This window comes from Tauraco erythrolophus, chromosome Z (genome assembly GCF_009769465.1).
Source record: "Tauraco erythrolophus isolate bTauEry1 chromosome Z, bTauEry1.pri, whole genome shotgun sequence".
Classification (NCBI taxonomy): Eukaryota; Metazoa; Chordata; class Aves; order Musophagiformes; family Musophagidae; genus Tauraco; species Tauraco erythrolophus.
The window spans coordinates 29,194,906-29,220,455 of NC_141496.1; the positions used below are offsets into that span (position 1 = coordinate 29,194,906).

Here is a 25,550-nt window from a genome sequence, read left to right on the forward strand (position 1 = left end):
CTCAACAGTGCTTGCCTGCCTATTGCAATAGGATGGCAAGACTACCAAGTTTCCCTTACTTGGGTAAGTATCAGAACTTTAACTTGAATAGAACAGGATTAAATTTTTTCTCATTTTAGAAGAGCACTCCTATCCAGCATATGCACAAGATAGTATCAAGAAGCACACTGCTTAAATTAACAATGATTTATTGTGTTTAGGAACATTGAATAAATACCAAGCTTTTAGCTTCAGTTTGGCAATCCTTCCCCACCAAACATTGGTTGGTTGGGTTTTTTTCCTGGCATAATCTCCATTGCCAGCAATGGACGTATCAGAACAAGAAGTTAATAAATAATACACACAGACAGCAGTTTTCTAAACATACCTCCTCGTTTAAAGGCATGATACAGATTTACTGAACAAATCTCAAGCAAGTTCTTCACAGAAGAAAATTTTGCTACAAGCCATCGCTGAACATTGTTTTCTTCACCAATGCTGGTAGTTTTATTTCATGGAATATAGGATTTATTTTTGAACAGTACTGATGAATCATTTAAAAACAAGTTTTCCTCCCCACCCTTAAGGTAAGCTGAGACCTGTGACTAGTACTGAGCTGTATGAATTTAAGAGTGGTGTGCCTCTTGCTGAGCATTTCACAGCAATCATAAATAAACATACAAGAGAGAAAAAGCCAATATAATACTCTGTTAGTAGAGGTCTGGGGGATTTTCTTGTTGTTTGTTTGCTTTCAGCTTGCTTTTAAATGACTGTTCAAATGTTAAAGGTACGTTTAGATTCAACAGATGTTTTTTTTGACTTTCCATGAAGAATTGAGTTAAAAACACATTGAAGAAACTTCCTGCTTGTGATGAGAATCACTTTCAAGTACTTAAATTTAAATATCCCTCTAAACTCCATTAATTTCTTATTAAAAATGTGTCTTTATAAAAGCAGGAATACTACAGAAAACCAATTAACATAGAGTTAATTTTGTATAGTTTTTCCACAACTGTATTTTAAATATCACCAGACTTCTGCTTTAGCAAAAGAAAAAAGAATAAAAATAAATTCTCTCCCACTATTTACACACAGGAATCACCCTGCTGTGGGACCCCATACTTTACTCTACAGTCCCTCTAACCCAAGGCGTAATCTTAGGTGTATCCTTTTGTGATTTAGTTTCTTGGAAGTTTTCAGCAAACCTTTCTCTTGCTTTATCCCAGTTCTTTTTATTCTTGCTCTGGATGATCTGAACTTCTTCAATTGAGGCTGGTCTACTGGTACCCAAACCCGCATGCGTCTTATGTAACTGAAGGTGGATCTGTCAAATACATTAAATATTATTGTAACTGCAAGTTAGGTATTCCACATACTTTAAATCATATTTTATAATACTAATTCCACTCCCCACCTCACATGCTTCTCTTTAAGGCTCTAACATACCTAGATCATACATGGACATCTAAAGTACTGCTAAAACGATTCGTCGAATCACCACTTCTAGAACTACGATCTAGAGTGCTGATGTCACTTGCCACTAACATTACTGTGAATCATAGAATCATAGAATCATAGAATGGTTAGGGCTGGAAGGGACCTTCAAAGGTCATCTAGTCCAACCCCCCTGCAACAAACAGGGACATCTCCAACTAGATCAGGTTGCTCAGGGCCTTGTCCAACCTGGCCTTGAACGTCTCCAGGGATGGAGCATCCACCACCTCTCTGGGCAACCTGTTCCAGTGTTCTACCACTCTCATAGTAAAAATTTTTTTCCTAATATCCAACCTGAACCTACCTCCCTCTATTTTAAAACCATTACCCCTTGTCCTATCATAACTGGCCCTCCTGAACAGCCTCTCCCCATCTTTCCTGTAGGCCCCCTTGAGGTACTGGAAGACCGCTATAAGGTCACCCCGGAGCCTCCTCTTCTCCAGGCTGAACAGCCCCAACTCTTTCAGCCTGTCCTCATAGGAAAGGTGCTCCAGCCCTCTTATCATCTTCGTGGCCCTCCTCTGGACCCTCTCCAACTGGTCCATGTCCTTCTTATGTTGGGGGCTCCAGAACTGGACGCAGTACTCCAAGTGAGGTCTCACAAGGGCAGAGTAGAGGGGGAGAATCACCTCCCTCGACCTGCTGGCCACACTCCTCTTGATGCAGCCCAGGACGCGGTTGGCCTTCTGGGCCGCAAGAGCACATTGCCGGCTCATATTGAGCTTCTCGTCCACCAGTACTCCCAAGTCCTTCTCCTCAGGGCTGCTCTCGATCCAATCACCACCCAGTCTGTATTTATGCCTGGGATTGCCACGACCCAGATGTAGGACCTTGCATTTGGCCTGGTTAAACTTCATGAGGTTGGTACGGGCCCACCTCTCCAGCCTGTCAAGGTCAAGTACTGTGAAGTACTCCTCACTAAAGGTATGGTGTGGCTCTGAGCAGCACTGCTGCCAAAAGACAACATATCTCTGGTGACCAAAATGGGGCTAACATGGCTGCTGCAGAGTCCCCAAAATTGGTGGCTACAGTGACTTCAGCCAGCTTTTCCTCTCTCATGGCCCATCATCTATCTTGGCTTTTGTGCTACATCAGCCTCAGAGAGAGTAAAGGATTCCACCGTAAGCCCATCTTGAATTCATGTCAATTCAGATGATTTCAGTCTTCCTCCAGACTTTGTATACAAATATGAGATTATTAATTCAATGGCTAGAAACTGTCTGTTCTCCTTTGCTTAGTTTCCTAACAAACACAGACATTATCGGTGTTTTCCACTGAAGGGACAAAATCATTGCAAAATTTCAAAATTATTAATCAAGTAAAAAATTATTTGAGAATAGTTCTACTGAGATTATTCCTCCTTAACCAGGATTATGAAATCTTTCAAGTGAGTAGTGGCTTACAATTAGACATTTTTCATTGCAAATACATTTCTGTTCCTTTTTGCTCCAAGTAAAAACCAGACACCTACCGGATCCTTCATACCACCACCATCCTTGCCCAGGCCTTCGCCTTTCTTCCATCCCATCTTCTCCAACATTTTATGTCCTTTGTTGCTGTTGCTGATTTCACTTTGAATAAAGTTTAAGATCACTGATAAGCAAGAGTTAACACAAAGAATATGCTCTCTACTCAAATACTGAAGGACGGAAATGTGCACACGTATGCTGCTCTAGAAACCGGAACTACTATGGTGTTCCTACTTCCATGAAGAGCAATGCAGAAGACCCTAGTGCTACCTTCTGCAAGTTCTTCCATGAATATCTTTGCTTACCAAAGCCATTCCAAGCCTCTGGTCAATACCAACTTTCTTAAAACTCCTTCTGAACTACATGCTTACTTTCAGATTTAAAAGATACAGCATGGATAGGTGGGAATTGACTACACTAGGGAAAAGGCGGTATCACTGCCTCACCACCAAATCATCCTCATGCACATATTTCATTGGCTCAAGCATTTGGCTCACACTTTCTTTTAGTAACAAGCACCTACAAGTTCATGTTTTTTTAAAGAAACACCTCAAAAAGCAACTACAGAAGCAAAGGAATGATTAAAGAGGAAGATTAAAGTGTCATTTAAGAGTTATGTAAATGCATGTCCTATGATAGGCTGAAACTGCAGGTGAAGAATTTTCACGTGTATTATTACTGGAACTGGATAGGAAAAGTAGAAATTAAGACATTTGAAAAAAAATCAGCACTATTGAAAGGTGTCAGTACTGCAGCCGGGGAGTTCCTTGATTTTTTGAGTTGGTAAGAAAGTGATGCAATATAAGCATCCTTACTGCTAAGCTGAATTCTGTATGGAAGGTGAGGAGCTAATAAAGAGAGCATAAGAACTGGAAAGTGAGAACAGCGTACTATTTTCTAGCTCTCCTAACACATTATATACATGTAATTAATAATCTAACAAAATGTATCCTAGTAAGTAATTGATACTGAATTTATAATCAGTTTTTAAGATTCGGTAGAGAAGAATACAGAGTATTCTCCCCCCACCCCTGCCCCCAACTTACATATGAACAGAAGCTGGACTATCATCTCTCTGGAAGGTTCCTTCACTTCCAAAGGTCTCTCTGCGTTTTCCTGCTCTATCTTTGTACTTTGGATTCTTCACTGCTTTGTTGTCTTCATACTCTGTGTTCTTTATAAGCAGATTAAGGCAAAGAAAGCAGGCGTTAAAAGTCTTCGTTTTTGATAACTTCACTGCTTCCCTCCAAAAGTAAGGCAGCTTCAGCCTATTTCATTAATTCCAAATCTTCTAACATAAAACTATAGTTCTCATTTAGTAATTTCTTACCTTAGAGACATACTTTGTAAGATATGCTATTGCCATCATCACATAATACTGTAATATTGCCAAATTCATTAACTTCACAGAGACTGTAAATAAATGAACATGTTCTCTTGGTATAAAGAATCAATTTCTCCATATTAGCAGAAAACCGTATGGACATGCCACCGGCTTTTTGTTTAAACATTTAGCCTGTTCTCAGCCACTATTTCTTCAGAATAGATGACAGAACTAAGCACGTGTATGGATTCTGTATTGATATTATTTTGGTAACTGAAGAATTTGAGAGAGACAATACCATTCTGTTTTCTACATCAATACTTATTACAAGCGCTAGATGTAACCCCATAGTGAAAATAATCTCTAAAATAGAAGTAACGTGAATACTTATATACTGTATCGCCTGTACATTCTTGTTGGCATTCTTCTATGGCAAAGCAGACTTTAAAAAAAAATTTCCTTCTTCCTTCCATCATTTTTTCAGTTGCTCATTATTTTTCCTTTCCAAATAAAAGACAGCACTGGAATTTAGTGCAAACTTAATTTGAAGAAATAGAAATAGAAATGTCCTAAGAAATCTTAATCTCAAAACGATGAGGAATCTTGTACATTGGAACAGATCTTATTTTCCTAAATGTTTAACAGAACTTGCATGCCCTGTTACCATCATCTCTTCTCTGTAGAGGTTTGTAAATAATTATTATTTAGCATATAAAAGACAAGCTTGAGTTAAACTACCAGGCTCAAGTTTGAGTGCATTTGAAAACTTTCCTTATTCACTGAAGTCTATGGCTTAAAATAGGAATCAGAAAGTAGATGTAGACTTCACTTAAATCAACTTCTGCTGAAACTCACCTGTAAACCATATTTTACCCGTATTTGTTTTAATGCTTTTCTTCTGACTAACTCTCTCTCTTCTTTGCTAAGCGCTGGGCAAACTAAAAGAAAGAACAACAAAGACTGAATTTCTAATTAATAATGTAACCATGTGAAATATAAATCAACTGTGAGAAATCTTGTTCTAACATTACTACACACAGACACACATACCAAGAAGAAAATACATCATCATGTACGGCAGAACTATTCTCAGCTGACAAGAGAATTTTAAGAAAATTCAAGTAATTACTATGTTTAGAAAGTAAAGAGCTATAATTAAAAAACATATCCCAAGATAACATGACTAACCAGAAGATTCCTTTTTCCTGTCCAGGCGAAGATGTGCTCTGACCTGTCCTGGTTCACATCCATCGCAAGTATCACTGCCAGGATGTATATGAAAAGAAAGCACAGTTTCACCAATCTTCACTTCATCTCCATGCTCCAAGATGTAGGGATCACATTTTATTTTAGGCTACAACAAAAGAAAGTTTTGGCAGCCATGTTAATTAGTTACTAATGAAGGGCACCACCTTAATTTCATTAATGCTGCTCATAATTTAGCAATTCAGTTCGGCCTCACAAATGCAGGCAAGCATTTAACTACAGTGGGTATTTCACTCTAGCAACTGCAACAGTAGTGGATTTTTCCTAATATAAACCAAACATTAAGTATTCTAAGTGGCACTAAAACCAGAAGGGAACCAAGGAAGACACTGATGTATGAAAGAAGCCACATAATGACGTCAGGGATTTGCCATAACATATTTAAGGCACATAGAAAATAAGGAGGTGATTGGTGACAGCCAACATGGCTTCACTAAGGGCAAATCCTGCCTGACTAATTTGGTGGCCTTCGGTGATGAGGTTACAGCATTGATGAATAAGGGAAGAGCAACTGACATCGTCTGCCTGGACTTATCGAAGCATCTGATACTGTCACACGACATCCTTGTCTCCAAACTGGAGAGATATGGATTTGATGGATGGACCACTCGGTAGATAAGGAATTGGCTGGATGGTCACACTCAAAGAGTTGTGGTCAACAGTTCAATGTCCACGTGGAGGCCAGTGACGAGTGGTGTTCCTCAGGGGTCAGTACTGGGACCAGTGCTATTTAACATCTTTGTTGGAGACATGGACAGTGGGATTGAGTGCACCCTCAGCAAGTTTGCAGATGACACCAAGTTGTGTGGTGTGGTGGACACACTGGAGGGAAGGGATGCCATCGAGAGAGGGACCTTGACAGGCTGGGGAGGTGGGCCTGTGAGAACCTCATGAAGTTCAACAAGGCCAAGTGCAAGGTCCTGCACATGAGTCGGGGCAATCCCAAGCACAAGTACAGGCTGGGTGGAGGATGGATTGAGAGCAGCCCTGAGGAGAAGGACATGGGAGTGCTGGTGGATGAGAAGCTCAACATGAGCTGGCAATGTGCGCTGGCAGCCCAGAAAGCCAACTGTATCCTGGGTTGCATCCAAAGAAGCGTGGCCAGTAGGTCAAGGGAGGTGATTCTGCCCCTCTACTCTGCTCTCGTTGAGACCCCACCTGGAATACTGCGTTCAGCTCTGGAGTCCCCAACACAAGAAGGACATGGAGCTACTGGAGAGAGTCCAGAGGAGGGCCACAAAGATGATCCGAGGGCTGGAGCACCTGTGCTATGGAGACAGGCTGAGAGAGTTGGGGCTGTTCAGCCTGGAGAAGAGAAGGCTCCAGGGTGATCTTATAGCAGCTTCCAGTACTTAAAGGGGGCCTACAGGAAAGCTGGAGAGGGACTTTTTACAAGGGTGTGTAGTGATAGGACAGGGGAAATGGCTTTAAACTGAAAGAGGGGAGATTTAGATTAGAGATAAGGAAGAAATTTTTCACTCAGAGGGTGGTGAGGCACTGGAACAGGTTGCCCAGAGAAGCTGTAGATGCCCCATCCCTGGAAGTGTTCAAGGCCAGGTTGGATGAGGCTTTGGGCAACCTGGTGTAGTGGAGGGTTTCCCTGCCCATGGCAGGGGGGTTGGAACTAGAAGATCTTTGAGGTCCCTTCCAACCCAAACCATTCTATGATTCTATGATATTTAAAACGACCACATGACTACGTTTTTCTGCAACATACCCAGCATTGTAACAACAGGTACTCACCTGGAGAATCTGATTTCCGTTAACAACTGTTCCATTCTGACTGCCTTGATCCACAAGAACGTAATTTTGCAAATCGTGATCAAAATATACTTCTGCATGAAACTAATAAATAGAAGACTAAGTGAAATGTTCTCATGAAGCTAATACTTCACAATTTATAAGCTATTTTCTAGTAAGATTTCAGAACATGTTTTGAGGCTCTGGTACTCTAATTCCACACCTTATGATTTCATCTATGTGAAATGTTAATGAATGGGCCACAACATCTTGAGCTAAAGTATACAATTAATTATATAACTATTTTGATAATAACTGATTCAGTACTGAGAAAGTATATACTTCCAATGTGGCAAGTATGCTTTACTTGAAAGACTGCAAGATTCAGTAACACAGCATTATTAACTGTTCTTGTAAATAGAAGGCTTTTTTCTTGTAAGCTAGGTTACAGCACTCTCAATTTTTTGATTAAAAAAAAAAGTCTGATCTCATTCTACAACTTCAGATTACTTGGTCTTTCATATCTGAAATAGTTCCCTAAATGCCATGCTTTTGTAAATTTACCATAATTCACCTTCACCTGCATCTTAATGCCCAGGACACAATGACTAGCCCTCATTTGCTGTTCCTTTTATATCCTTTCTGATACTAACAATCTATTATTTTTGTTTCTTATGTTGTCAAAATTCTACATAGATATTGCTCCCAAGCCCACATAGAACAGAGAAAACACAACTCCTGGCTAAACTCACAAAGATATACACTACCTCCAAAAATGGCCACTAAGCAAACCAAAACATCAACTTCTGTGGCCTACTAAGACTCCCAGTAAAAACCAGAAGCCTACAAAAGTGATGATTTCAAATGTGACAGGCAAAGATCCCTTTTGCTATAGTAGAAAAAAACCCCAAGAGTCAATCTAGAAAGAAAGTGTTCATTTAAAACCAATTCTTTTCTTATCTTTAAGCAATAGAAGTTGCTACATTCAGTAAGAAAAAAAAAATAAAATTGTAGATTGGCTAGCATTTATCACAGGAATACTTCCATAATGGTGAAAAGATTGACTAGATCATTCAATAGATAATTTAATTTCTACATCTGTTTTATTGAATTGGATGAAACCAAACTACTTCTAAAGATTCTAAATCTGCAGAATGTAGTGGGTTTTGGGTTGGTGGTGGTGTTTTTTTTTTTAAATCTGGCTTTACACTCGAGAAAAGCAAATGGCAAAGTGGTCCACAGCTATCAAACTGGTAGTTAACTTCTTTTTCTACATATATGACATTTATCTTCCTGCCTTTGACTTCTTATCTGCAAAGTGAAATAACTTCTTGTATAAACAGCCAGGTACCTGTGAAGTACTAAACCACTAACATTACAGAAAAATAAGACTTTTGGCTTCTTTATGCACCCAATTTTAAATACATGGCTGAAAAAGTTATTAATAGCAGCAAAAGATTTGCTCTGGAAATTGTTCAATATGAAATACGGTAGATGGCTGATTAATTAGAACTATCATCTGGAACAGACATAGTAAAGCGTAGTTCAGATACTTCCATTTGCAGATGCTTTTATCCACTTTTTTTTTTGTTTAGATGACATGTCTTTATCAATCTACATTTTCTTTAATAAGAGTGCTGTATTTATGGTCTATGTTAAAGTAGTTAGCAAAACAGAGCACATAATTTATCTTTAATCTTTCTTAACCAGAAGAAAAATTTTCCATTACAATCTATCACTGAAAGAAATTCTGTTAAATTTTCAACCCTCCTGTACATCACTTAAATATTTATACAGTTGCCTTGAAGAAAAATTAAACAAAATCTGTTGCTCTGAGCTGAACTGCAAGGATGGATTACTTTATGACAAAGTTCTAACTAGCTGACATCAGTATTTTATATACCATTATTATGGAACAGAAATTCAAGATTCAAAGTGTAATTTCTTTATGGTACATTACACTGCGGATTAGTAAAACTCCCATTTAAAAAAAACACTTAGCTTTTCTAGAGTTTGAAATTACACTGCTGTTCGTGGTAAATTCCCATTTAGTAAAATACTGTATGGTTTCCTTTTTCTAACTTCAAATGTGGCTAAACCCACATCCCATTCAAAAATTCTTTAAAAAAATTAACATAAGATTTTGCAAAACTAAAGCCATAAAAATCTAAAGCTGATCATCTGCTGATCTACCTTTCAGCAGACAGAAACAAAAGTTACCTTACTGACTCCAACTTCAGGAATGTGAAGCGTGTGTCCAACATCTTTTTCTCTGGAAAGCAAGTTGATATATAAATCACACCAAAGTAGAAACAAGTCTAATAAGTGGCTTACAAAAGGTGTATTTCAATTGCACCTTAATTTCATGTTCTCTTCTGAGCTACTAGGGAGCTTCACAGATGTAAAACACTGTTGCAATATACACAATGTAAAAACTTGCTTCACATCCCTTCTTTCATACATTAACTATACACAGTAGGCAATGAATATATGATAAAGCTGTACCTTTAAATTTTTATCTGTAAACCTGACATTTCTATGAACTTTTATACTCATACAAGGCCTGAACTCTGCATCCTTCAAGCTTTTCAGTGCATCTTGGTATCAGTCTTCAATATTGAAGTTGAATTCTTGCTAGTATTAGGCAGTTAATACAGGCAATGAGAGAGTAATCTGTACAGTTTTGAGGGTTTTTTTTGGGTCAAAACCACTACAGCAGGAGGAAGGAATTTGTGTATTAGTTTCTTACACTAGGGGATGAAGAAGCAATGCAGCTAGCAAAGGACCTATATGCAAATTGCAAGCAGAATTGTTGTCCGTTAATGTTCACATAAATGTATCTAGAAAACGCCAGCTAAGAGCAAATCAAAACACATCTATCAGATTAGATAAAAGCAGCTGAAACGGGGTGAGGGTTTCAGTAAGCACACAAGAAGGCCCTAATTCGTCATTAAATTCATCACCCACAATGAAAAAACCAGCTTGGAATTTTTTTAATATTAGAACTGGAAGAATGCATCCAGGCTAGCACAAACCCCAACTTATTATCTCAAAACAATGAACCAATCCTACTGGAATTTGAAAGCGTGACAAAGTCCAGGATATGCTTCTTTATGATCCTGAATTTCTGAAGTGTGTTCTTTCGCTTCTGAAAAAGTTACCTTAGTGGCCCAGAAAAAAAGTTTACTTACTTTCTAGAAAATAACAGTTTTCAAAGAAGAACTTGCAGCTATGCTGCCATTAGGACTCAGAGACAAGATCAAGTTATCACTGACAAATTTTCATGACTGCTGAGCTACGTTAACTGTGTATGCTGTTATCACAGCAAGCATGACGTTACGTGGCATGACTAGAATTTCTTACTGTGGGCTAACCCAACTGAGAGTACCTCACAACTGCTGCACGCTAGGAGGACAAGCACAAAGAGTAGGGACAAGCAAACCTGAGTGGCTTCCACAGCTTTCAAAGCAAGGTACAGTTTCAGATATATACCACAAATTGCATTCGTTTTTACCTTCCGATTGTAGCAGGTTTCACAGCGGTGATAATATAAAGTGACCCAGTCTGTAGAACTGGCGATCTTATTACAATTACTCTGATACAAGGAGGCCAGATCTTTTCTTCATCTGTAATTACAAAGAAAAAATAAAATACTGTTACTACCAACAAATTACAGTTCTACTCCTAGTTCATAGTCTTCAAACAACTGATATACATTCAGCTGTTATCTGCCTGAATCCTATGCAACTTTCAGAAAAAGAAATGTATAAGCACATCTGAGAGAAAACTTTGATGAGACTACTGTGTCAAAGGCTTTCTGACTACACACTAAAGGATTAAAAATGTTTTACTAATTCTGGTTATATACACATGCACAACTGTTTAGTTACAGCAATAAAGTATAAATACATTCACAGAATTTACTAGCATACCATAAATTTACGGATCATTAGTCATAACAAATTATAATACAATTTTATTTTGAGAAAAGGCAGAACCTTTTTGTTCAGCACATCACAAACCTCATGCATATGGAACTTTATATTTGATAATTTCTGTGTCAAATGTATTTTTACTAGTTTTTACTCTTACTAGCACAAGAAATAGAGGAACAGAGCCTACAGATGCATATACTTTTTTGCCTCATCATCTGTTAAGTAATTACATTCTAAAAGCAGCATGAATTCTATTCTTGGATGTATGTTTGCAGAACTGGTCCCCAGTGATCTCAGCTAGGAACAGACATGGTAAGATGGGAAGACACTAGCTCAAAAAGTACTAAGAGGAGGGAATCACTCAGAATCTGAGTAGCTGACTAAGTAAAGTAGTGAAAACAGAAGAAATGGACTATTTAAATGTAAGCAGAGCACAGGCTGCAGTACAGACTTCTATAGGTTGTATTTCTTTCTGTGATTTGAAATATTCTTTGTACATACACAGTTCCAATTGGCTGCATTAAGCTTTTAACAGTTTTTTGGTTTTGGTGGGTTTTTTTGTTGTGTTTTTGTTTGTTTTTTTTTTTTCAAGAGATCATTCAATTCTTGAGGTGATCTTAAGGACCTAGGAGACCCTTCCTTAGGTGCAAAACACTATACAGGTTTCCTGCCTATACACGTTTCTTACATGTTGCCACTAGAATACACACAAAATAGGATTTCAAATAGTACTGAGTACTCTGCATCCATCATTTTCACCACAGTGGATTCATCTTACATTGAATTACACGATTGGATAGTATCAGAAATATAATACATTAACTGAAGACAGTTAATACACAGAGTTACTGTGAGGTCTGAACTAGAATCTCTATTTTAGCAAAAGACTTTCTTTTCTCCTGTCAGTATCCTAATCTAAACAAATCTTACTCTACCACTGAAGATTCTACATGAGCACACAAAGTTACACCCCTAAACAGCTTTTACAAAAACACCACTACTTCCTTCTGGCTACGGTGCAAGTAAAGAGAAGGAAACAAATACTGGTAACATATGGCACTTTTTAATTCAAAGTATCTCAAGTCACATGCCCTTTTTTCTGTTTTTTACATTATCCAAACTGTTTTCCTGTAGTTTATTCTTAATGAGCTCCTGGAAAAATACAGTAATGTTATGCATAAAAGCCACTATAAATCACCTTCGTCTTCTGAGTCTTCTGATTCAGCTGTTTCTTCACTTGTTATTTCATCCTCACTGCTGTAGGCTTCACACTCAGAGTCTGTAATTTCACCTTCTTCTGGCTCACTCTCTGTGTCTGCTGTTCTGCTGTCATCTGTATATGCTGCAGTATCTGGTGTACTTTTGCGTGAATAAGAATTTATACTGTCTGCAGAAATGGATTCTTTGGCTGTTACACTGTTTTGTTGTTTTGTGTCCATTTTAGTCTTCTTTCTTACATTTGGAGACTCTTCTTCTTCAGTGGAACTTACTTGCTCAGTAGTGGAAAAGCAATTCAGACCGTTAGATGATTTCTGCTCTTCTGTGTCCATATCCTGGAGGGGAGTTATAGAATGTTACATTCTTTACAGATTGAGTTATTCTAAAGCCTACTATCAGCCTGGAAGTAAATGCTTCGCTAGGAAGAATTTTTTTTTACAGCTATTAAGAAACGGTTAAACGACCACAAAATTTAGCACATGCAGTCAACAGAAGATTTCAGTAGAAATATTTTCACATTGTATTAGACACAACTGAGACCATCTTCTATTTGGGAAAGTGTGACTGCACTCCTCTTTTAAACTTCACTTACTCCTTCCTCTTTCCTCACACAAAACTTAAGATCCTTGTTCTCACTTTCAAACTTGTACAACAGCATCTTGATTATTTTCCAGTTTTGCTTTTAGGACACTTACTTCTGTGCCCCTCTTACTCAATTCTTGCAACTTGTTTAGAAGTTCTTTAGTTGATCTTCATATCTTCCTCCTGTTTTTGTCATCTCATTTTTTTCCACAATGGCCCAGAATATCTGGAATGCCCACCCATGCTCGCCCAATGACCTGCTCTTTCTCCTTTCAAAATTGCAACTTTAACAAAGCCTTTCATCAAGATACTGCACAGAACTTAAGTTTAGTTTACGCTAAGTGGAACAGTTCTACTGAGAATCCATTTTCTACAGCAACATATTTGTCCATTGAATACCAGACAGATTAGACCATTCAGGTTCTTCCACTGGGACTTGATTTCATCAGCAGAAAAAGAAATCATCAACATTTTTTTAACTGAGAAATCTAAAGTTTCAGATTAATTTTGCCAGAGTGCCTTGAAAACTTAATTATCAATCTAGTAACCCTGATGATCATTTTAAAAATAAATAAATAAATGAACACAATTGGCTTTAAAAGATAAATAAAAAAAATTTCTCAGATTATTTGACATCTTGGATTAAGCATGAATGCAATCAATTGCCCTGAATTGTACCAAATATGGCAACACAGCAGCTAAAACAAAACACATCCTTGACTTTTTTCAGTAAGTTTTCATTTCAAGATCCGTGAATTAATGTGAATTTTAACATCATGGAAATTAAAGCACTTTCCCTTTTCAGAATTGTAAAAACTCATCAGTGGCACAGCTGTAAGACAAACACAAGAATTCCCCTCAGCCCAGCAGACAAGCTATTGGATAGGATTTCACAGTGTACTTTTGAAACACTCTCAATACCACAGCAGACTATCAGCAATAATCAGAAAATTTTAAAAGATCTCATGCTTTAACTGAAGGACTATCTGTTTAGGGTTTCTGTGTAACACACCAGCCCTCCTCCCTGAATCCTCTAAGTATTGGAGCTAGGAAGGAACAAGATCACAAGCTCACTGCCTAATGTTTATTTTAAATAAGAGATGTAGTAATCCTGCCACAAGTAAGACTACACAGTTCATAGAAGTCAAACACATTAATTCCTTTAGAAATCTTTTTGGCAAAACTGTTTATTACTGTTATGAACAATCTTTTCCAGTGTACTTATCTTTGTCTATATTTATGTTTGGTATGGATATTAGATCAATACGTGACATAACAAGGTGCTCTGCAATCCTAAATATATTTCTTCCCGTAATATGTGAGCTCTCAAACTTCTACTACTCTAATCTGAAAACAGAGAAACTAAATAGTTGTTTCAAATCACAACTGAGGCAAAGCCACAGATGACTGTGATGCACTGATGCCCAAAGTACAATGCTCCAACCACTGAGCTCTTTCTCCACAGTGAATCCAGTGATACTTGTTTTTGGCATAATTTTAGATATTCTAAATTAGAAAATAAAAAGGTGCTGTTTGAAAGCCTATCTACTGAAGAGCAGACTCTCTGTTCTGTGTTGAAAACAAGAATTTAAAAAAGCCCACTCTTACAGGCAGACCAAGGATTCTGTACATACATTCTGTCAATACGACTGCTAAGCCTGTTCTCAGCAGCTTCTTTTTTTTTTAAGAAAGCAAATAAACGAAACAGTTCTGTTAAGTACTGATATAAATATAATCTTCGCATTTAGAAATCCTTGCACGAAATTGAGGAATTTAAAATTGCATTCCTAAAGAACGCGTATTTTGATCCCTTTATGATTTCACAGATTTGTATTAAAACGCATATCTTGACAACATCTAAACATTAAGCCTGGGGATGCTGAATGTATTCTTAAAGCGTCTGAGGGGGTCTTTACTTATGCTGAAGAAATATTTCTCCGCTATAAATGGCTACTAGTACTAACACAAAACATACGTAGCATGCAGGAAAGCGCATCTAATACCGTGCCTCCATACAGACACTGGTTAAAAAACAAGGAACCAGCCGTAAAAAGAGTATTTGGTAAATATCATCCTGAATGACCTAACAAATACTAGCAACACACTTCATTTCTCAATGGCAGGATATTTTAACTCTTCATCCCAAACTCATGATACAACACATGAAGTAGGCAAGTATGGGGCTCTTTATAACCATGTTTGTTACACCATGGTAATAGGCACATACGTTCCTTTGTATGTTGCTTTGCCTCATACATATGTAAGTAGTCAGCAGACCTACCCCAACAGTCATACGTTGGGTATGGATTGCCTCTATGTGATTCAGCTTTGAAAAACTTTTTATCTACGGGTATCACCACGTGACCCCCCGGCGTTTCTCTTACTAAGGATGAGTAAAGTTGAGAGGTGGGATGAATCTGATCCATAATAAACTATTTCTTAACTACAGGGTTGAGTCAGCTCATATTTCTGCATTCTTCAGAAAGACAGCCAAAGGTGCAAATGAAATCAGTTTTATATATCTCATGAGGAGTGAGTGATCTTACAAGAATAACATATCATGTTCATGTGACTGGAACTGATGGTTTTGCTTTATAAAGAATAGGCCACAAATTACTGATTACATTGATCTTCTGAAGTGCAGATTGGCATACTTAGAACATATACATGAATGATCATACGAATGGAAGCGTTTTTAATGAAAAATTCAGCACATTTTAAGCATTTAACTACACTTTTTGCTTTACTGAGACAGAGTAAGACATTTTGTCTTTCAAAACTTTACATTTTCCTGTTTTGCAATCAGCATGCATGTTCAGGCAATTCTTCACCATGCCTACAAATTAGAACTTAAAAATTATTGTAAGCATATTTAGCTTAATTCTAAGAAATGAACTGTTTATTGTTTTCTAAACAAATTTATTTTATACAAAACAGACAAATATGTACAAATACAACTTTTCAGAAATGTGTAGTTTGTTGCTTGTTAGTTTGCCTGATTCAGTAAGTGACTTTAAGGAATCATGTGTACCCAATGCCCTCATTTAAAGGGCTGAATGTTAGATCTTTAGCACTAATTTCTCTCAATTTAAAATATTAATCTGAAATTCAGTATTTTAAAGAAGCATTTTCAAACAGTTTAAAATATCTCTTTCACTCAGATAACTAAGCTTTCACTTGGTAGCAGTGTTTCACTAGTACTTCAGTTACTGTCTTCCACTCTATGCAATAATGAAATTTCCAGTGGAAAAAATCTAATTAAAAGCCAGAAAAAGAGTAAAGCTCCTCCTATATCATAAAGAAGCCATTTTATACACTGGTGGACAGCTCTGAAATACAGGAAACATAAATTTGCCTTACCTAAAAAAAACGGATAGTTTGTTTAGTCAGGACACCCTACGTTAATACAGTGATGCTAAGTATGTCTCTTCCTAAATACTCTAGAATGCCATCAAAGTTTTCTTCAGATGTTCTACTTTACAGTGTTTCTAATATATTTCAAAGTTACTTTGTAGATTAACTGATTTTGAACAAATAGCTTAAAAAGAGGTATAAATTCCTCTAGGAAAATAGGTATCTAAACATAAACTACTAGATATTATTTTTCCTTTAATAAAAATATCAAAGTTAAAGGTAAGTATCCATGGACTAATGTGTTTGGTGTCTCAACTCTACCTTCACCAGAAGCTGCCAATCCAAAAGAAGAAATCTTCAAATTAGCCATGGTTTCTGTCAACTGACGTACCTAAAGATGGGATGAATATCAGCAAAAAGTAAACTACACGTGATAAAAAAAATTAAAAAATCACTGCTTCAAGAGTTCTACGGGAAATACTACTACAAAAGCCTTGTCTCTCCTAGAAGGAGCTAGGATGCATCTACAGTGAAAAAGAATATGGCAGAAGTTAATTTTGAGCACGAAACTGAAACAAAATTTATCAGACAGGAGGAGTTTAAGAATAAACTGTAAGATAATTTCTGGAAAAAAAGGGTATAAGTCAGACCCTTCATCTAAATTTTGCTTCGTACTTCTAATGGCCCCAATGCAGCAGGTAGAACTAGATGATCACTGTTGCACAGAGTCTATTCTCCAACCTGTATGGAAGCACTGGATCTTGATATTGGACCAGGGACTACATTTTCATTGATGCCACCTTGTGATGTCTTTTGTTTTGGATTTTTTTGTGTGTGCGGTTTGCGTTTGGTGTTTGGTTTGTTTTTTGTTTGTTTGTTTGTTTTTTTTTTTAAAAAACAACCTTTTCCTAATTTATTTATTTAAAGGTGGGTTGTTGTGGTTTTTTTTTTTTGCACAGGAGATAATTATAGTATTTCTTGCCCCACTTTTTTTTTTTTGGCCCACCACTACAAAAAGTTATCAGAACTGAACTATATGCCTGAAAGTTCCAAACTACTCTACTCATCCTCTTTATGCAAGCTGCACAGAGGCTTTCTAAGACTTTATCCTGGCAAATAAAACTCCTGATTGTCTACTAAAAGCAAGCATGTGAGCAGCATACTGAGTTTCGTAAGTCAAAAGAAAACTATTTGTAAAATAGAAGTTTGGTGACTGAAAAAAAAGAATCTCTTTAAAGATAAAGTTCTTGCATAAATTAGGATTATTCCTCAGGAGATACTAAGCACATGAGTTCCTCTCCACTGCCTGCCACGTTAAACCACGAAAATGATTAAGAACCATACAGAAAAAATAAAGTATTTAAACTCAGCTAAATAAACATAAAATAAGACAGTAGGGTGCTTTTGCTTTTTCTAAATCTAACATAATAAGGCACTTTGCTTTTTGAAGTTTAAAGCGGAGAGTAATAGTAAAGTTTCACTTTGTGGTCTCCCCTTTTTTTTGTTTTTTAAAAAACAGAAAAGGCCTTGATTCTTACTACAACACTAACCTTCACCCACTGGTCACAGATGCAAAGATCTGTGCACTACAGAATCTGTTTTAAATGTTTTTCCTGTTCTTATTGGTCAAACAAATTAATCCACAAATAAAACAAAGTACTCAGTTCACTATCAACAAAACACATCATAAAAAGTGATGTTAACCTCCTACCTTGTGACCGTGCAAGCTTCACACAGAAGATTTGTTAACAAGACAATCTATATGAAAATTTTTTATCAATATAAAATAAGCTAAAGACAAGCAGCTATTTGTAGTATAATCAGATGACAGAAGTGGATTGTGACAAGATCTCACAAAGTAGTCAAAACTATTTGTTGAGTCAGAGCTATATACATCACAGAACTTTTATAAATACACTTCTTGATTTAGGTCAACATGTAACAATTCATCATAGAACTAAACCAAAGAGATTTATTAACGCACTACATTATAAAGGCTCGTTCCTACAAACTTTCCATGATGCTTTCCTGACACCTGATGAATAAAGTTCTGCATCAACAATCCCTTTTGGGAATGGCAGAATGCTCATCCAGCAGTTGCATTCAGCATGCCCAAGACGTGGACGCTGGTAAAGCTCCTAGCTTCAACTGCAATAGTTCCCCTCTCAAGTCTAAAGGATCGCTATTCTTAGTGTTGCTACATATCTACTTCAAGCCTTCAAAACGGAATGGTTCGCATCAAGTTTTCTTGAAGAGCAGAAATTCCCACATTAGCCACACTCTATAAAATCTATATATCTATAAAATCCATAATCCATCAACTACCACTATCCATTTAACCTACCTTCACCTGTTCTTAATGTAAAGTTCCCATTTTCAAGTCTTTCAGAAGACCTCACTGATACAAAAATACAAAATTTTTAAACTCTATACTGATGCTCTGTAACTATTACGTAAAAGTAACTGCACACTAACGTAATTATTTTAGATTTCAACCAGTCAGCTTGTCCCTTACATAAGGACATCGTGCAATGGTTAAAGCAATAACTTTAAAACGTGCAAACTAAGGAGCACTGCAAACTAAAGAAATCAATACATTCAATTAAATCTTAGGCAATAAAGCGAATTTGCAGAATAGGACTATACAAATTTGATTCAACATCAATAATAGTGTTCATTAAGAAAACGCTCCTGGAGGTTTAATAGCCGTGTTACAATAAAACTTCTGCTGTTTAGGAGCAATGTTTTAAGGCAGTCACTATGTACTATACGGTATGCTTTCTTAGCAATCAGAAAAAAAATGAAAGGAAGTTATGTTTTTTATAACTTAAAAATACAAGTTAATTACAATGGGCATTTATTAAGATGTACAGCTTATCCGCATGCTGCGGACAATAAAAATGTATTGATCAAATAAAATGTCAATAGAAGAGTATAGTATGCAAAGAGTTGGAACTTCACAGACATTTCACCAATACCAAAATGATGGTAGAGACACAGAAGAATGTCAACTGACTGAGCTATGGAATATGGAGCCACAGAGAAGAGGTAGTGTGTGCATTTTCAAAACCTTTAGTCATTTTTTGATTAATCATGTGAATTAAAAAAAAAAAAGGCAACAAAAAAACCACAAGCCAAAACCCTAAAACCAAGACGTTGAGGTTAACACTGAATTTCTGAGGTAAATCCAGTCCACACAGTACCCTGAATTCATTCTAGTTTGCTTGCTATTGAGAGAGCTTCACTGACACTCAATTTTAGACATCTATATAGCTGCATTGTAATTATTTTAAAATAGAGTGAAGGAATTAAATTTTAAAGTTTCATCCTTAATCACTCACTGGGAAAATTATTTGAACACTAACTACAGGTTAGCAACCTGCTGTATATAGTCTAAAGATGTTTGATTCCTTCAGAAAATAAGCATACATCCTCTACATAAAACCAAAACGCACAATCCATGAATTGCATAAGGAAAGAAAAAAACCACGTTTTGTATGTCTGCCTCTCAGTTCTAAAGTTACCTTATACTCATTTGCAGTAATCCGCTCTGGTTCTTTTCTCTTCTTTTTCCCTTTTTTATCCTTGGTGTGCTGAGTACCAGAAGCCTGATAAGACTGCAGATCCACACGTGAATGAAATTGGTATCGGCCGCTTTCCACATCGCAGTAGTAATAAATTCCAGTTGCTGGATCATAATATAGTTGATTTTCCTTTATCCGAAACAAAGAACAATGTTATCATGACTTCAATAAATACATCGTTTAAAGAAACACTCGGTAAATAAAGAACCACATACTAAGTTAGAAAATAAATAAATACTCAAACGTACTAAAGAACTGTGGTGGGTTGACCATGGCTGGCTACCAGGTGCCCACCCAGTCGCTCTCAGTCCCCCTCCTCAACAGGACTGGGAGAGAAAATAAGATGAAAAGCTCATAGGTTAAGATAAAGACAGGGAGATCACCATCATGGGCAAACCAGCTTGACTTGGTGAAAATAAATTTAATTCATTGCCAGTTAAAAGCGTGCTGGAAGATGAGAAAAAGACAACACCTCTACTCACTCCTTTTTTTCCCCAAGCTCTACTTTACTGCTTCATTCCCAGCTCTTCTACCTCTCTTGCCTCTCCTTGAGCCACGCAGAGAGGAGCCAGGGATGCAGTCAGTTCGTAACAGCTCCTCTCTGCGGCTCCTTCCTCCTCATGTCTTTACCCTGCCCAGCATGGGTCCTTCACATTGACTGCAGTCCTTCAAGAACTGCTCCAGTGTGGGTCCTCCACAGGCCACAGCTCCAGCCAGGGGAACCTGCTCTGGCACGAGCTCTCCATGGGCCACAGCTCCTCAAGGCGCTGCTCTGCTGTGGGATCCTCCACAGGCTGCAGTGTGGATACCTGCTCCAGCATGGTCCACAGACTGCTGCGGAATTCCACAATTGCCTGCTTCAGTGCTTGGAGAACCTCCTTCTGCTCCTTCTTCTTCGACCTTGGCGTTGCAGGGCTGCTTCTCGCACTGCCCTCCTTCTTCCCCTCCTCTGCCACATACACACTCCGCTATGCAGTGTTTTACCCTTTCTTAAACACGCTTTCACAGAGGCACCACCAGCTTCTCTGATGGGCTCAGCTGTGTCCTGCAGCAGAACTGGCCGTGTACAGGCAGCCCCTGACCTCTTCTCACAGAGGCTGCCTCTGCAGCCCCCAGCCCCACTAGCAATACCTTGCCAGTAAATCCAGTACAAGAACACTTTTTCTAAATAAATCATCTTTTAGCTCAAGCTCTTAATTTTGAAAGAGTAAGAGCAGCTTTAGAGTATAAAATTTCTACAATGTCAAGCAAGTTAAAGATTTAGCAGACACCAAAAAGAACTCAATGAAAATCTAAGTTTATATCTTAGCCTGCTATCTTTAATTTGACTGAAATAATGAACTAATATGATAATAATGAATTAGTTCAATAATGAACTAATTAACAAACTTATATTACTCTTTGTCTTCAGTAACATTTTTCAAATCATAGAGTCAGCTTGGATCTTAGTTCTTCGCTCACATCAACTTTTACTACTAAAACTTTAGAAAAAGAGAAAAAAAGTCAAGGGTTTTGAAAACGATCCTTACCGAATTATAGTAGAAACCAGTGCTATGGTCATAATACAATCCTGTATTTTCATCATAAATAAATCCGGTTTGTGAAACAGCAGCTTCTGCAGCAGCTCTCAAGCTCTCTGCCAAAGAACCCTCTGGTACTGAAGTATCTTCTCCTTCCTGGTACCAAAAAGTAAGGAATTAAATTTTCTTCTAAAAAGAACCTCCTTGATTCTTCAGCATTTTATAGTGCCTTATTTTAAATAAAACAAATCAGTGCTCTATGGACTTGGATTGATTCAAGAACTGTCAAACAAGAAGGCAAAAATCTAGCTGTAGTTTACTGACAAACTCGTACTGATTTCAACGGGACCAAGACTTCATTCTGTGCCTTTCGTTTTCCCCAACCTTTATTCAAAAGGGATTCACATCAAAAGTATACAGTGAATATCTTCCAGTGCATTCCTAAAATAGATTTGGATAGAAGGGATAAAACAAAAACAAAACAAATGAAACCCCGTAACAACTTTCTTCTCCTTATGTGTTGCCTCCTCGTATCAACTGAGGGGAAAAAAAAAGTGCGTTGTAGGATAGCTAACATGGCCATACTGAACATATGCTTCTAGGCTCTTGAGGACACATGCTTTAGAATTTAGATTTTTTTTTTAAAAAAACACATATCTTGGAGTACGTTACACTTGGAACATATCACAAAAAGAATTAGTCTCAAAGCAGAAGGATGATTTGTCTGCTATCATTAGCACCCCACCATCACCAAAAAAAAAGAGAAAATTACTTCATAAAATGACACGAACACCAAAAGCACATTTTAAATGAAATCAAATATTAATAGAGTGCTGATTTGAAAATTGGTAAAATCCCAAACAGTTTTATAACCTGTGAATTCTGGATTAAATTTTCCTCTTCTCCACCTTCAGCAACTTCAGTGCTATCAATCCTTAAAGGAACACTAGCACCTGCCTGCGATTCCTCTGTGGAACTACCCTCAGTGCCTCCATTTCCATCATTGTGCTGCACTGGGAGTTCAGATGCACAGTCTTGAGCATCAGTGTAATAATTTTCATAGTAGTAATAATCTGCAGGAAGAAAAAAAAAGTTGAAGTCACATAAACTAGCGAAGCAGTATTTTACACAATGTAGTTTAAGGATCCTAAATCTTAAGCTGGAAATCTATGCATACAAGCAGTCTGATGAAAATCAGCTACTAGGAAGTGTCTCCACATTGAATTTATTCTATTTTTACTAAGCAAATTATGTCTTAATGTTCTTTAAAAATCAGTAAAACATGAATATGTGTAATGTGTGAGACTACTATGTAACAGATTACTACAGCATGAATTCTGCTACTGTCCATGATACATTTTATCCTGTTCTAAAAAGAACGGCTTGAATAGGAAATGGTCCAAAAGACAACATCGGGTTACTGAGTTCAATGCAGCTAAGGATACAGACTTGAAACATATTTTATACTAAAAAGAACTCGATAGAAGATACTGTTCTAGATGTCTGTTTGAGCAATCACCACCCTCTCTACCTGCTTGCGACCATGCAGCATAGTCCTCTGTCTGTACTTCTACACTAGACGTATCTTTCTCCTTCCTGTTATGGACTTCCTTTGTGAGCTCTTCAACCTGGAAGAAAAACAGCACATCACAAATTACAATGCTGCATTTTAGGCGTCTACAGCAGAAAAGAATATAAGTTTATTATACGTTCTATAATTCAAACAAAGCATAACAGCATCACAGCTATTTCAACTGATCTTTGTTTTGCAAGAAACAATTTTCTACTTGCATGGTTGGCATAATTAAAAACAATTTCTGCCCACAAAGGGTATAATAAAGGCACACACTTGGGAGGAAAAAATTAACCAAGGTTATTTTTAAGATGCCCACACTGAAAAGTTGAATTTCAAGCAACAACCACTGTTCTGTAGTGACGAACTGTGGCATTTATGAAACTTCCCTATTTTGCCATAAGCATCCGTGGGACAGTTCTTCCACTTTTCCTGCACCTCATCTTGTTTATTAAGCTTCTTTCTTTCTGCTAAACTCATTTTTTCCTTCTGACCGCGAAAACAACTTCGCGGCTGAGAAGTCCTTTATCATTCTCGCCACCACCTCCACCGCTCGGGCCTGACGCCGAACTCGGGACACCACAAGCGGCACTCTCTCTGGTCGCTGGAGATCGGCGGCGCGGGAGAGCCTGGCGGGCTCCGGGAGGCCGGGGGCCCGCCTGCCCACGAGCTGTCCAGGCGCAGGGGGCAAGCCGGGAACGGCGGGTCAACGCGGAGGGGGGGGGGGGCGGGGGCGAGTGGTACGCGGTCGGGGGGCGACGGCAGCTCCCGACAGGGCTGGGGCCGGGTGCCGCAAGGCCCGGAGCGGGAGAAAGGGTCGGGGGGAGCCGGTACCCGGGGCAGGGGCCTACCCGTCTCCTCAGCGCCTCGCCGTCCTCCCGCGCCTCACGGTAGAGGCGCTCGGTGCGGCGCAGCCGGCGCTGCGCCCGTTCCAGCTGCTGGCGGCAGGCGCCCAGGTCCGCCTCCAGCGCCGCCACCCGCTCCCGCAGAGCCCCCTGCTCGCCGTCGGGCGGGGAGGCCATGCCCGCCCGCTCCTCAGCGCCCGCCCGCCGGCCGCCACCGGGCGCCTGGGACAAAGCGGCGGCCGCGGCCCCGCCCGCCGGTGCCGGCCATGCCGCCCGGGCGGGCGCGAGGGCAGCGCGCGGACTCCGCCCAGCGGTGCCGCCGCAGGAAAAGTTTCCCCGCGGCGCGCGAGGACCGGCCCGCCGGGCGGGAAGGCGGCGCAACCCGGAAGCAATAGGGAGAAGCCGGAAGTTGCAGACATCCGTCCACCCATCCATCCGTGCCCAGGCCGTGCGCATGCGCTTGGTACCAGCGCGTGGTTGCGAGGGGGAGCGCGGGCGGGACGCTCGCGGGGCGAGCTGCGGGCGTTGGCGGGGGCCAGTGCGGTTTGCGGCCGGGGGGTCGCTTTAACCCAACAATAAAGGGGTTAAAGTTTTTGTGTAAGAGGTTCATGAAGGGTTCAGTCGGCAGCAGGTGATTCACGCACACCTAAAGAAACTAACAAGATGTCCATCCTTGAAGCTGTCAGGAGTGATTAAAAAGCAGACTCTTTATGAAGAACTGTCTGCCCTTGGAGGGAACATCCCAGAAACTGCAGAAACTTTGTTACCATGTTTTTCTGAGCTGTGAACATGCAGTTGCTTGGGGGAAAAGGTCATTCCGGCAGGGGGAGATCGCGACCACCGACTCATGGACCACCTACCCTAAATACACCCCAGACCCAAAAGAAAGGGGTGGAGGAGGAAAACTGAGCATGTGAAGTAATTTACATGTAAAGCGAGAGAAAATTAACCAATTGTTTCAGAATATGTAAACGTGTTATGAATCACGCATGATTGTGGTGTGTAACTAATTTTCTGTCCAGAAGCCGGGTGTGCACGCTAGGAGGAGATATCCCCCGTGCACCCAGCGCTGCAATAAAGAATGTCTGCTTTCTAAAACTCCAGAACGAGTCTTGGAAAGTTCAGTTTCCCTTTCAGGTATCAGGGGCAGCGTCGGAGAGAGGCTGAGGGGTGACCAGGGACCCCCGAGAGAACAGGAGTGTCACGCTCAGGGCCTGCACAGGGCAGTCTTGCGGCCGAGAGTGCCCGAAATCTGCTAACGGCCCGAAATCTGTCAGCAGTCTCAATCAACGTCTGCACTTTTTTTTTTTTTCCCCCCCTTTCCTTTGCGATTTCTCAGTCTGTGCCGTGGCAAACCGCGTCATGTCCTGGATAGGAATTACAGTGTCTGGGAGTATTGCAAGTGTAGCTGTCTGAGCAGCGTTCGAGGCTGCTGTCTTAAATCTGTGCTGATGGCTTTGGTTTTACACCTGACAATAGTGAATGTGTTACAGACGTGGACATCTACTCCTGCTAGGAGATGTACGTCCTGAATAATGCACCACCTTTAGAGGAAGTGTTCACCTGACTGCTGTAAGTAATGTATGCATTCCATACATATGTGTATATATATTTCATATAACTTAATTTTTTTTTGGCTTTTCTTTGACTGCTGGTTCTTGCTACAC

General features: G+C 39.1%; 1 protein-coding gene across 1 annotated transcript; it reads right to left on the reverse strand.

The window, feature by feature from the left end:
• Window positions 1–242: 242 nt before the first annotated feature.
• AGGF1 (angiogenic factor with G-patch and FHA domains 1) lies at window positions 243–24,060 on the reverse strand. Its single transcript, XM_086628835.1, has 14 exons — window positions 23,890–24,060; window positions 22,997–23,093; window positions 22,339–22,538; window positions 21,475–21,621; window positions 19,886–20,074; window positions 12,406–12,760; window positions 10,787–10,898; window positions 9,493–9,544; window positions 7,276–7,377; window positions 5,455–5,620; window positions 5,122–5,204; window positions 3,989–4,116; window positions 2,945–3,044; window positions 243–1,303 (listed from the first exon to the last, which is right to left on the reverse strand). The coding sequence occupies exons 1-14, from the start codon at window positions 24,058–24,060 to the stop codon at window positions 1,103–1,105; spliced, it is 2,103 nt and encodes a 700-aa protein (XP_086484961.1). The 3' UTR covers window positions 243–1,102.
• Between the last annotated feature and the right edge of the window lie 1,490 nt (window positions 24,061–25,550).